A 13,930-nucleotide genomic window follows, 5' to 3' on the forward strand; every position below is an offset into this window, starting at 1 on the left:
TTCTTCAACCTAGGATTCCTTTGCCTTTGCCTTCCCAAAAGACACTCAGGGGTCTCTTTGGAAACCTGCTTTGCTGCTCCTTGCTTCATTCCAGAAACACTCTGTTCTAGTAAAAATAGCATGCCCTTGAAAAGCTGGCACATCAGGTTTGTTGCTCTGTTACTGAAATAGCCCTGAAGCTACTGAGAAGTTTGAAAATCAGCAGCAACCCAGAGACACTGAACAGCACAGCAAGAGGTACCATGGCCAACATGTTGGAACTCCTGTGGCTCCCAGACCCAACCCTTCCCTGGTCCATACTTTTCCAAGCATGTCCCCGAGGACAGATGCTATAAGGAGGACAGAACAAACACTGTGGGTCAGGGCAGCCAATTCTCCCAGCCTTCCCACGGGGGAGACCGGACAGGGCAGCACAATAGCCATTTCCCTCTTTGCAAATACTATAATTGGAGCTACTACACCCCATTTTCACAACCCACAATGAGGGTCGGATGCTCACGAGACCTCGGTTCCTGTTTAGGCACAGAGAGGGCAGTGATTTTCAAAGAGGCTGGTATATTGTATGCTATATTTATCAGCAAAATAGCCCTGAATATCAAATGGGGACCATAGCTTGGCTTTTGGAAAAGCCTTCAAAAATCCCAACCACCTGGCTTGCCCAGATGAGCACAAGTGATAATGAAAATCTCGTACCTTGTCAGAGTGGCACCATGCAGTCAGTGCTGCCCTCATGCCTCTGCACTACAGCCTAAATCCCACATCAACCCTGTCCCTCAGATACTCTCAATCTGACCAATAAGATGTTGCCTACTGACAGCAGTGAGATGAAGGTGCAATTGAGGCTGCACTCTTTACAGATAAGGTTTTTATATTTTCCACAGCAAACAAGTTTCATAAGTATGGAGTAATCACATGTACATGATCTTGTATCTCTTAGCCCTCTGCAACCATCACATCCAAGTGCCTCACAGCCTTTCAGCTATTTATCTTCACTGCTTGACAAGAGACATGAACAAGACAAATGAAGTAACTTCCGCTAGGTCCCCACTGTCCGTGATGGAACAAGAATTGGGTAAAAACCTCCCCAAGTTTCAGCTCAGCTCCTCACTCACTACATAAGCCTATCTCTGACTCTCTAGGGTTGGTTTTTCCCAAAAGAAATATTTCCCAAAATAAATCCTTCCTCCAACATACAAGATGGGGGGAAGGAAGGAAAACACAAAGGGAAAGGTTTTGACACAAAGGAGCCACAGAGTGCAGGAGAGGCAGGACCCTGACCCGGCCTGCAGAGATGCCCATCTCTGAGCTGTCCCTCCCAGAGTCTGTAGCACATGAGTTATTTCCAGGCACATTTTTCTCACTCTCAGATTTGGAACCGACAAAACATCTCCTCCTATTTGAAGAGCAACCCAGCAGGCAGTGCCAGAAGCAATATATAACCACCACTGCAATTGTTATTGATATGTCATCAGAAAACTGCATTTCTTAAGAAGGCCTACAGCAACCACAAACTAGGGAATGGACACCCTGATCCTACAGAAGTCATTTGAACGCTGGCATGCAAAGACTTTGTTTAAAATGCAGCAAAACCAGATTTGTTGATCTCAGGAGTAGCTGAAAAATAATGCAATCTTTAAGCTTAAAATTTCTATTTGGAAGCCAGCTGAAAAATAAATTCATAATCACTTTCAGATACAAATTTTTAAAATACTGATGATGTATTAATATAAGCTTGTGAGTTTAAAGCACTTCCCCTAAGTTCGCTGAGAGTTCAGACAGAATCAAAACAGGCAGAGACACACGTCATCTCTGCTCTGTGCCACTGAACTGGAGCCCAAAGCAGCCAGGCCCCCTTCTCCCTCTCCTCCATCACTGTGACTCACAGCATGCTCCAGAAAGAGATAATATTATTCCTAGAGAGAGACTGTATCTTCAGTGTCTGCTGAAAAGCCCCCTAACTAAATAAAAGAAGCTTGAGCTGCTAATATTTATTCATAATATTGAGGGGTTTGCATGCACAGCACTACATACACACACTCATTTCCACTGGACAAAAACTTTAAGGAAAGTTCAGGCAAAATACACCACATAAAGTGCAATACCTCTGCAGGAGTGGTCCATCTTGTTGTATTTGAAGTACCCATTTTTGCACTGGCAGAGCGCAACTCCGTCAAAGTCGGTGCATTCTGAAGTTTCCTTGTCACATTCAGGGTCTTTCTGTCTGCACAAGCTGCCAACTGTTGGATTGGAAAGAGGTGGCCAACATCAGCATGGTTCTTGCTGAACCCAACATTATCATTATGCACATTTGCTTTCCCTGGGCATCCCACTCCGCTGATGTGCTGCTTTAATCTCTTATTTTTTTTTTTTTTAGTAATATTTGTTCCATTAGGAGAGAGTCAACATTACCCTATGTCACCATTTCTTGTGTATCTACCTTCACTTGTACAGGCAAATAGAGGGGGTGAATAATAAATGTTTCAGTTCAGAAGCAGAAGGGGAAATGAAAAAGAGAAATCTGGTTTGGCTCGAGCTCAAACACATTCATTCCCTGACACAGTTCAATAAATCAATTTTTAAGTTTATATCAAGCGAAACATTTTGCTCAGACCAAACCAATTCTTTTCCATTTCAGCATCAAGCACTGGATTTTTTCATTTTTCTAACAAAAAAATTGTACTTTCATTTACATTACTTTGAAGCAGTGTTTTAATTTAGAAAGTCAGACTTGTTACAATGAGCATTCAGCAAAACTGTGGATAAATTATGGAAATTGTGACATCAAATTTACTTTTTTTACTGGGAGGTCAGACTAAATGGAATGAATAAATATTCGTGGGAAATCGGATTTTATGGAAAATATGTCACTTGTGTGGCACTCTCCTTTTACAAACCTCTCCTTGCTAGATCAATTTTTTTTTAATCTGATATCTTTTTTTTAGGTACTTACACAAGAATATAATTTGTTTCTTATTCTGCTTATTTCAGGTTAGAAATTGACTTTACAGAAGCATTGTCTCAGAGGTAATGGGTAGGTATAATCCGAGCAGGCTTACCAAATAATTTTATGCAATCCCTGGCCAGAGTGTGGCTTTAAAATACAGCACATTGCAATAAAAGCACACACTAAACTTCTCATCTGCATGCATACTCTGCCAAAATGATACCAGGGCTTTCCCACTAAACCTGGGCTAAGCGTTGCCCTTCATCCTCCTCAAGGCCAAACCTTGAAAGCCTTGAAGCCAAAAGTCACAAAACTCCACATGCAGCAGTTTCCCTGCAGGAAACTCTTTCAAGGATCCTGAGGTACCTCTCACAGCTAAATGTCCTCTATTGCTCCCTCAGGAAGTGAGAACTGGGAGATGCCAGGGCACAGCATTGGGGTCCACCTGGAGAAGGTCATGCACAACACTGGTGTTCTTCTCCACACCTTTCTGTGCTGTATCCACATTCCCCTCTAGCAGAGAGAGGATTCAGTACAGAACTCGAAAGGTCTTCATTGTGAACCATTTTACAACCTGCAACACTGAAACTGGGCAGGCAGGAGAGCAGAGCTCACCGTGCAGCCTCCAGCAGCTCTAATCGAGTCCACTGGCGGGGTTTTGTCTCTTGGCTTTCACACCATTTTCCTGGCTCCCAGCTGTGTGTGTGGAATTAAGACTTATGGGTTTTTGATCTGGCTGGGCCTGGTGTCACATCCCAGAGATGAAAGGCTGCCCCACAAGGCCTCTAACCCTGTGCTGTGCAATATTTTCACAGAGAGGCAGATTTCTCACACATGTGGCAAAGATAAGGCTCGGTATCTGCATCCCTTTTGTACTTTGAGGTTCTTAAGATGACTCCCATTTAAGTAAGATAAAAAGATTCAGAGGGTTTTTTCCAAACGGCAAAACGTTCTCCCCCTGTTATAAAAGAAGCCAAATAAAACATCCCTTTCCCCTCCTGCCACAGGCCCTCCAGATGCTATTTACCTCTGTGGAGTGATTTCAGGCTGGAGATGAACTGGCAGGCTTCAGTGGGGGATTTGCAAGCCCAAATGTAGCTTTTCACACTGCTGATAACATCGTAGAAAGTCACGTTGGATGCTAAAGAGAACGTGGATTGCACTGAAACATGCACAAAATATGCCTCCCTAACAAAAAACAAAACAAAACAGCCCTGAGTATCATGGGTCAGTCTGATGTCATCATTAGCACCTCATACACAGGACTGTTATTAACACGAGTGATGCTTATCCCGGACACAGCACTACATGCACACTGAAAGAGCCCTGCACTGTAACAGACTTTAAAACCAGGACTAACCAATACAGAGAGAGGAGAATATGGAGCTGGAAGGGATGCTGGTAGCTCACTTTGGAACCAGCCATAAATCCCTCCTGGGCAGCCCATCTCCAAGCTGCTCAGATCAGGAAGAGAGTACCAGGTGAGGGAGGCAAGCTGGTCAGGCATTCCTCATGCCCTGTACCACTGCCAGGCCAGATTGTATCAAGCCCAGCACTGACTCAAAATGAAGAGTGTGGATCTCAAGTTGAAGATCCCAAATGCTCAAGTTTCTCATTCTTCCCCTGGTAGCCTTAGCCTTACCTGCTTGCCTTAACTGTGGAGTGGTGGTATCCTGGCAAGCCTGACAACGATGCATTGAGCTGCAAGGAAGGAGAGAGCAGAGGTTAGTGCCCCAGGGGATGATGGAGGGAGGCAGCCCCATGGGATGTAGCACAGGACAGTGCTCCTGGGTCATTGACACCATCCCCTGTGTTTCCCAGAGATGCCTGCTGAGACCAAGGGCACTCTGAGCATCCCAGGGGTTCATCTGCTCTATAAGAGAGATGCACTGCCCTGTTGCCAGTAAGGAATGGACAAAATCACCACTGCACAGCCTTGGACAAGAACAAAGACCTGGGGATTTTGACATGAGCATCTGCCTGTGGCCCTGCTGTGTAATGATCACAAAGGTCAGGGATGAGCCAGATGCCGGCAGGGAGAGAGCCCCATGCAAGGCTGACCTCAAAGCAACCCCCTTGGAGACTGCAGATCTTCCAAGGAGCCTCCCTGACCCTGGATCTGTGCAGTTGTTTGTACTTACTCCTCATCACAAGCTGTACAAGCAGCAATCACAGTGACTCCACCCAGCACCTCCCTCCTTTGATAGCATCTCCAAATCACCTACTCCAAAGATTTGGAATAAAGTGCAGCCAGCCCAGGAACACTAACAGGATGAACTCATGCATGCAGTGATCTGGATAAAAACTGCACAGAGACATACCTATCCCCAGCCCATGGGTCTTTTTGGAGCAATTGATGGCACAGCCTATGGGGAAGCCAACAGCCCATCCAGCACTGGCTCTCAACTGACCGAGAGCCACATGGCTACAAATGAATGGCTGGGAAATGTGACAGTCATAAGAGGAGTGAAGGGGACTTGTCCCATCATCATTGCTGAAGTCCCAGCAAGGACACTCACCATCTCCAGGATCTCCCTCTCAATGTGGAAGAGCTCTGCATACTTCCCATGAGTGATATTAAGTTTCAGCAGAACCTGGCCAATAAATATTCTCACTAAAAAGGAGAGTAAGACAAGTTAGTTGGAACACAGCTCTGTGCCACGTGTAGATGTGCTTTCATCTGCCTTACATGAGAGGTTGTTTGCATAAAATATCCCTTTACAAGGCATACAGAAAACTCAGGTCTGAGCTTCACTGCCCCAATAAAGCAAAGTCACAGCCTTGGGTTTTATCCCAAGGGTTGCTGCAATGTTCCCACAGTCCCAGTCAAATTCCAGAGCTCAGTGCTGCTGAACAGACAGCATTTCACTTCAGTGTTCATACATTTCATATAGAAACACAGACTATCTTAAATAGATCCCTCAACACAGAGGGAGATGGGCAAATGTAGTAATAAGACATTGTCAGGTACCAAAGCTACTTATGATGATTTGGGGTAAACATGTCAAATCTCTCACCCCTCCCTGCAATGGAATGAAATCAAATAAGCAAGTCAAAATAAAGCACTGTAGAAAGGACATTTTCATTTTTCAAACTGCTGGAGAGAATGAGCAATGACATTTGAAGAGAGGTCCAAAAGATGCATTTTTCTGTGCTTAGATTCATATTTGATTCACAGCAGCAGAATGCAATAATCTGAGTTGTCCAGACTTGCAGAGATAATACCCCTAAATCTTGTATTAAGTGTCATGAGATACGCAGTGGAAATAAGAACTCAGAGCTCCAGCTTTATGTTCCACCAGAAAAACAAATACAGTTGCAGATAACGTTATAAAGTCTCCAATTCTTTCCCATTTTTTTCCCATCCATTGAGCCTATCTTCAGCACAAACTGTATATCAGACATCTCTAATGTAACAACTCTGGACAAAAATTATGATGAGAATCACCTTCACAGTATTTATATAATCTGCCCATACCCCAGTTCAAGGCATAGTCAAAACAAGCCTCTAAATTAGAAGCTGACACATTCCAACTTGAAGAAATGTTTCAAAACACTCTTCAGGGACACCTCACCCATGCTTCCTTAGCAAAATTTCCATGTCTCTAAACCTCGTTGATTAAGGGTCAGAAGAAAATCTATGAAAACAAATTCCCCTTTACAATGGAATATTGTAAATCCTTAAGACTGAGAGTCCTCTAATAGAAAGGAAGGGGTCAGAACCCGAGTTCCAGATAATAACTGCCCAAAAAATGCTAAAGGTATGAAACAAGACCTTGATCTTACAAAGACTTTCATGGCTGCTTAGCTTTCCACACATGGCTGATCCCACTGAAGCCAGGTTACACAATAGCCCCACTCATTTCTCCCAAGCCAAGTGCCCTCACTGGAGTTTGCAGGGTTGATAAGCTGCTGAATGCTTTTTGGGAGTTGTAAAACACATCAGGAACAGAAGGGGCACATCTGTCCTTACTAACAAGCCTGAGCCCACCACTCCATTGCTGCATTTTTAAGAAGTACTCAGACCTCTCTGCCTGCTCCCCAGGCAGCCCAACATGACAGGCATTAGACACCACACTTGTATAAACACTAAAAGGCTCCGATAAAAGTGGTGGTTGGGAGAAACATTAAGCTCCTGAACTAGTTTGAGCCTAAGTCAATTTATTTTAGAAGATTAAAGATAATTATTTCCATCCCTGGTTTTTCACTTTTGTTTTCTTACCTAAATTGCACTTTCCTTTTTCCAGCTCATATCCAAGAGGACACTGACAGATGTAGGAGCCATGGGTGTTGTTGCAGGTGGCCAGCGCAGGACAAGGGTTGGAAAGACATTTATCCACCTCTACAAAAGCAAAAAAACCCCAAAACAGGCTACAGTTACAGAATCATAAAAATCATCAACTGTTGGGCTAAAAGAGATTAACTGGCTCCCCATCTGTGACTCCTTGAGCATTATCAGATGCTTCATTGCATCATTTGCACTTATTATTTATCCTGCTCCTAATTATTCTGTAGGAGCTGAAAGAATAAATATAAACCACTTGAATATGCATTCAAAAGCCCTTGGGGTCTAGCATGGATCCATGTAAATATGAACATCCAACTTAGCTACAGCACTGCTCATCAGAAGATCTCAGGGTTCTTTCCAAAGGCAAACAACCCAACAGTTTATGGATGAAAAGACCAAAGAAGGAACCTCAACAGCCCAAGTTAGACATGTGAGCATGGGCTGCTTCACCAAAATCCTGCCCTTTTCATCCAAGCCCTGTTTCTGTGCTCCAAAGGTAGTGCTTGAGCACTGATCTGGTTTGGGGATTACCCAGAAATGGTGGAGGCTGCAATCACCTCCTTTCCCAGAGCTCCTCCCATGCCAGCCTGGGGATGGTTGCAGCAGTGATACCTGTGCCACCACTCACAGTGCCCTTCCTGCTGGGTGAGCAAGGGCTTGGGGAGCAGACACTGCTGTGATATACAGTGTCTCTGGGGATTAAGGACTGTAATCTCAGATGCTTCATAGATTGCACAACTCAAACTGCAAATTCTGAAGGATATATCCAATATTTCCTCTCAAAAAAAAAAAAAAAAAGGTCAAAAAAGCTCCTTTTGGTGTGTGTACAACTTACATGAGCACAAACACACATCACACACGCCCACAAGGGCAGACCATAAGCAGGGCTGTGGACGTGTCAGTGATAAGGCTCTACAAGACCAGCAAGACATCTTACACACCACTTGTACCTATCTTGTGGCTGCTGCTGAGCACTGCAGCAGAGGCAGGAAGGACAGGTGTGGATAAAATATGCTGCTAGCAAGAACTTCTCTTGCTTCTTTCCAGTCCCATGAGATATTTTTCTCTCTCACGGAAGATATTAGCAGAGTTCTATAAGCTATGAACACCTGCAACCTTGCAAAGCTTTATTTATGGTACAGTAGGAAAATATTTTGACAATGGATGTTTTAGGATTTTAGCCAATCACCCCAAGGGGTGGCTGATCCTTTGACCAATTAGACTATGAAGAAAAAAGTCTATAAAAGAGTTGTAAAGTAATTAAATAAAGGAATCTTGCTGCACAATTCCTGCCTGCTGGATCTCTCTTCTCCTCCCTACCACTGCGGGATACCATGACAGAAAGGCTCTGTGGTTAAAGCACGAAGCACAAGAGCCAAACCCGTGTGTGCATTTCTGGTGTCACCGCAATACCCCACAGCACCACAGCCAACCTCTGCACTGGGACACACCACTTGATGCAATCTCATGCCTGGACTAGCCTGGCACAGCTACCTCAGCATCAAGCGAGAAGGAGATTTGGTGACTCTAATCTAGAAATGAGTGGATGTGATTTAAAACCATGGCTTTCACTTTGCCATCCTTCAGTTTGTGCTCTGTACAGCAGAGACCAGGGCAGCTTCTCTCAGGGCAGTGATTGCCCATGTACAAAGCACCATGTCCAAGACAGCAGAAGGATCTTTTGCATTCTGATAAACGGCAAATCTCAGTTTTCAAAGGAAAGAGTAATTTGGCAAAAGTGTGAATCAGTTGCTAAAAAGGATTCATTGTCTTAATTTTTCAATTAAAAAAAATTCATTTCAGGAAAGTAATTTTTTTTGCATGAAGCTGTAATTAAAACCAATCAGCCTTAGAAGTAACCTTTAAATACTTAATTATTGGATGGAGTATATATTATTGCCAATATTTCACTGAGATTAATGCCTTTAGCGCACACAGTATCCTTCAGCAGCATGATGGCCAGGCTCTGAACTAGAAACACAAAGTCAATTCCCTTTCATTTAAGACTTCACCAAATGTATTTACTTGAGAAGATAAGGAGACTGGCAGTGGTAATAAATTACTGTAACAACACACTCAGTAAGACTATGGTACATAGCCTACCCAGAGAAGCATCAGGCCCCTAAGCAGAAGATCAATGTTTAGTGAGGTGGGGAGAAAACAACCATAGGTTGCAATATGAGAAGCAGTTTCAACACAAATACCAACTGCTAGCCAACTGTATTTTCTCATTAATAAGATAGATATCAATCATTATCAATTATTATCGTTAACCTATCAACAAATACAAAGTGCATCCTGTGCTTACCTGGAAGGCCAATCAGCTTTATTTTCTTGAAACTGTCAAATTTCAGCTAAACCTTTCTATCATAAATGTTCACCAAAGCGCTCACCCTTATTTCAGCCATTCAACATGATTGCTAAACGCTTAGCTTAAAAAAACAGCATGGAGACAGAGTTGTTACCCTCAAACTCTGCTGACAGCAGACTTGTCATACATACATGCACACACATGTCTTTGAAAACTCTTAAAGTGGGACCCAGGCATTCCTGCCCTGCTTGTTCCTGGCCCCACCACTGGTGAGAGCCATTGTACACATTACCTGTTGCTGGAGGTGACGTCCTCAGCCCGACCGTGCTGCTCAGCGGAGGAACATTGGTTGGTTTGGTAGCAGCCAAAGTAGTTGCAATGCTCACAGTGGTCTTGGTTGTTGGAGGGGCTTCAGAAGGACTTGTAACAGGGATGTTTTCCTCAGTGACTTTGCCAGGCTTTGCAGGGGCGGGATCCATAGCTTCTGTGCTTTTACCAGTGGTATACCCGTGCTTAGTGGCAGTGGGTGTCTGAGCCCTGTGGTCTTTCACAGTGCTGGCCTCACCTGGGGTGGGCCGGCGACTGGCCGGCGTTGTCAGCACAGGAGGTTTCACCGTGGTCACTGCCACTGTGGGGACAATGTTGCTGTGATTTGTTGCACTTGGTGAAGGACTAAGGGGTGCATCTGTTGGACCAACCCGTGGAGCAACACTGGCCGTGGTGAGCTGTGGTGTTGCCTTCCCAAAGCTGTCCCCTTGGGTGGTGGCATCTCCAGGCAAGACAGTCTCTGTTACTGTCACGGGGGCGGACACGGACACGATGCGTCCACCAAGCAGCTCCATGGGTGCTGTAGGGAGAGGTGACCTGGTGGGGGTGAAGGCGGTGCTGTTTTGGGGCTGGTGTGTGACATTGGGCTTGTTGGTCTCTCTGGGTGAGCTTCCAGCTGTGGCAGCTGTGGAGGGCAGCTGCCTGACCACAGTCGTGACCACATTCGTAACCACAGTGGTGCTTGCTTGGTCACTGTCGCTGGACTGCGAGATGGATGAGGGTGATGAAAACACAGGCAATAAAGACGTTAATGAATAAGATGGGGAGGGCAAGGTGGAAGTGGGCAAGGAGGATGACAAAGCCTGCAGAGGGGGTGAAGATGCCATCACAGAGGGCGAGCGTAGCTCAGGTGGTTCTGACAGTGTAAACAGACGAGTTGGTGGTGGTGTTGATGACAGTGAGTGCTGCAGGGATGACAGTGAGGAAGAGGCGGGAAATGCTGATGAAGAGAGAGACGATCTGTCAGTGGCCAACAATTCGGTGTCAGTGTTGAAGTGAGTTGTGTTTTCTATGCTGTCTGTAGAAGTCGACAGTTTGGAAGGGTGCACCAGCAATGGCTCCGTAGATGGTTCAACAAAACTGCTACTGTTTGATGCATTGGTCTGCCTGTCATGAGCCACAGATGATTTTGATGCATCAAAAGGGTTGGAAATTTCAGAAAAAAAGGTGGAACTTTCTGAGGAGTCAGCAGAGGTGCTGCTGTTGGAGATAGACAGAAGGGTCCTTTCACCTCCTCTGGTGTATGTGGTTGAAATGTATGTGCCATCTGTGTGAGAAACCGAGGTCCTTTTCTCAGCATCGATGCTACTGACTGGCTGATGGCTACCTGAAGAGTCTGGAGTAAAAGAACAAAAAATATTAGAAAGACAGAGTAATTTGAAAGTATTTTGATGTCACATTAAAACCGCTTGCTAAATAAGATGTTCTTGTCTGTGAACCTGTCCATGCTTTTCTAAAAATTTCAAGCACCATTCAAGCATGGGTATGGGATTAGGAGTCTTACGCACTCCTTAATTGATTCTAAAATGGTGAACCCTGACAGACACAAAAGTCCCATGAAACGTGCAGGTTTCCAAATCACTGTTCTTAACATATTGCTTTCCTAAAGTGATCGAGCTCTTAACATTCCGTGATATTTGTGGCAAGCTAAGCAGGAAAACCCAACTGTTCTCTTTATCATTCATAATTTACAAAACTCATATCCTCTCCCGCTTATCCTCCATTCCCATCTACAGAATATCCATCTTGTTCAGTCAATTTGTTTTTAGACACAGTGAACTTCATGCCTCTGCAGGATGAAATTATTACATTATGTTAATTTTCAGCTTATCATGAACCCAGTGATTCAAAACTTTGCATCAGTCTGCAAAAAAATTCAGATTATTTATCATAAAAGGTGCAATCAATCTTATAATGCCAATTTCGGGATGTACAGCTAAGTTCAGCCAACTTTAAAAAATAAAATAGGGTATGGAAAATTTGTTTTCATTCTACAATTGACTTAGGTCATCACGAAACACTTCTGAAAGCAGCACCCAAAAGAAACCAATTAGGATGCAAAAAAAAGTCATGCGGCCCTCAAAACAGGAGGGTTTATGGCTCCACTTCTGGAACAGTTCCCCATCTGTGTGGGGTCTGGATTTGAGTCTTTTAATGGAAACATCCCCCTGAGTTAACCCACAGGTGGTATTGCACGTAGTAATGAACGAGAACTTTATGTACAACATCCTAAAAAACAGGACACTGTGAATTCCCCCCAGATGTACACCAGGAAACATCAACTTACTTGTGAGATCGTTTTGGAAAGAAGAGTAAGTGGGTATCTTGGCAGAACGTACGAAGACCGTCTCTGTTGCAAAGCCTGCGAAACCCCTGCTGCTGCTGGAGACGTTGGCTGTCCTGCCCTGCGCCACCAGGGCTGGCTCAGATGGCTCTGGAGAGCTGGAAGCTTCAGCATGGGAAAAAGAGCTCTCTGTGCCACCAGCCAGTGTGCCATGTGTCACTGAGTGCAGCATCCTCTCCTCACCACCCGCAGGCGTGGATGAACTGTACACGGGTTCGGTGATGGGGCTGGACATCCTCTCCTCAGCACCTGAGCTGCTTAGGGAGCGATGGTTGCTGCCAATGGCTGGAAAAGGATCGAAAAGAAGACATCTGATTTTATCACCTCAGAGCAGACAGGACTCTCCAAATACAGAGGAATCAGTACCATTAGAGTCATAATGGTAGGTTTATGTTATTTATAATTATCACCCCAACCCAGACAGGCAATCGATGTGTCCGACAGCAACAAGCTACATCTCTCAAGAGTGAGACCCTTTCTGTTAAGCATCAGCAGCTGCAGATAAACACCACCACTGGGCAGAACCACGACCACTTATAAATGCTGCCCATGACACCTGCAACAGCTGTGTCATACCAATCCCACAGAGGAGGGAAAGGGAGAGGCAGTCAAATGCCCCCCCAGAGTTCAGAAAAACTCACTGGAAAGTTCACCAGCAGCCGAGGAGTAGGTGAAGACCCTGGATGAAAGGGTGCCCTTGGGCTCTGGGGATCCTGCTTGGCCAGATGACACATGTCTCACACCAGGCCACGCCGTGGAGGATGGGATAGGGCCAGTGTGGGTGTCCCCAGCTGTGTCAGGATGAGATGTGAGGCTTTCTGCTTCTGTGCTCCACATGCTGTGGCTACCTGGGGCTTGAGATGTCCCCTCCTTGTGGACGAAGAGTGTGGCTGAAGGTGAAGGCACTGAAATGCTGGGAGAAAATGCAGGCAGCAGCTTTGTTGGAAGCTCACTGAGTCCAGCACCACTCTGCGAAACGTAACTCTGCTTCCCAGGCTCTGCTGCCGATGAGGACAGCAGGACAGTGTCCAAGGTGCTGGTGTGGGGCGGAGTGGGAGCGGAGCTCCCTGTGGCACTGGAAGGTCTGTGGGGGTCCAACACCAGCACTGTGCTGCTCTCCTTACTGGCAGTAGTTGACACCACACTGGGTGTACTGGTGAGAGGCAGGCGTCCTCCCATTGCTGAGGTGTTTTCTGCTGAGAAAAGGCAAAGCAAAATGATTTATGCACCCTAAACTATAAACAGGCAGGTGTGCTCTCTTCCATCACCACCCTCAGGCTGAGGGCACAGAGAGCATGTGGCAGAAAACCTAAACCTGTGGAAAATGCTAACTGTGAAGGCACAGCCTTTTCCTGTGCTAGGAGGGGCTGCTCACAGCAAGGCACCCTGGAGATGGCACTGGGAACAAGACATGGGAGCACTTTTGGGTTTGCTTCCCTTCAGCTCTGCTCCCAGTACTGCAGGTCTGACCCGGCACCAGGCACCCACACTATCACCTCTGCACCTGCAGTGAGTGAGGGGGAGGTTACACAGCACCCAAATCCCTGCTACTCAAAAGAAAGCATGGCAGGCTTGTATGGAATCAGCAAATACCACCTCTGCACCCCAGGGTGGCAGTCAGGAATGACTGGTGCTGCTCCCACTTGTATAAACACAGCCAAAGGGGCGGTCTTAAAATCGTACTGTCTCTGAAAACACAGCAATCTCGAGGCCAGA

At 45.5% G+C, this 13,930-nt stretch overlaps 1 protein-coding gene across 2 annotated transcripts in view; it reads right to left on the reverse strand.

Moving 5' to 3' along the window:
* The window catches only part of LOC309575229 (uncharacterized protein), a gene marked incomplete at its 5' end in the record, with an annotated part of 52,073 nt that overhangs the window by 13,524 nt on the left and 24,619 nt on the right, over positions 1 to 13,930 (reverse strand). Inside the window, 8 exons of one of the 2 annotated variants that reach the window (XM_082285547.1) lie at positions 2,103 to 2,237; positions 3,972 to 4,132; positions 4,587 to 4,645; positions 5,464 to 5,558; positions 7,167 to 7,286; positions 9,836 to 11,206; positions 12,158 to 12,499; positions 12,856 to 13,407. In XM_082285547.1, the coding sequence (XP_082141673.1) occupies positions 2,103 to 2,237; positions 3,972 to 4,132; positions 4,587 to 4,645; positions 5,464 to 5,558; positions 7,167 to 7,286; positions 9,836 to 11,206; positions 12,158 to 12,499; positions 12,856 to 13,407 (2,835 nt within the window). Of the gene's footprint in view, positions 1 to 2,102; positions 2,238 to 3,971; positions 4,133 to 4,586; positions 4,646 to 5,463; positions 5,559 to 7,166; positions 7,287 to 9,835; positions 11,207 to 12,157; positions 12,500 to 12,855; positions 13,411 to 13,930 lie in introns of both variants that reach the window. The other variant, XM_082285546.1, reaches the window with a different exon arrangement.

This window comes from Coloeus monedula, assembly GCF_965178545.1.
Source record: "Coloeus monedula genome assembly, chromosome: 7".
NCBI lineage: Eukaryota > Metazoa > Chordata > Aves > Passeriformes > Corvidae > Coloeus > Coloeus monedula.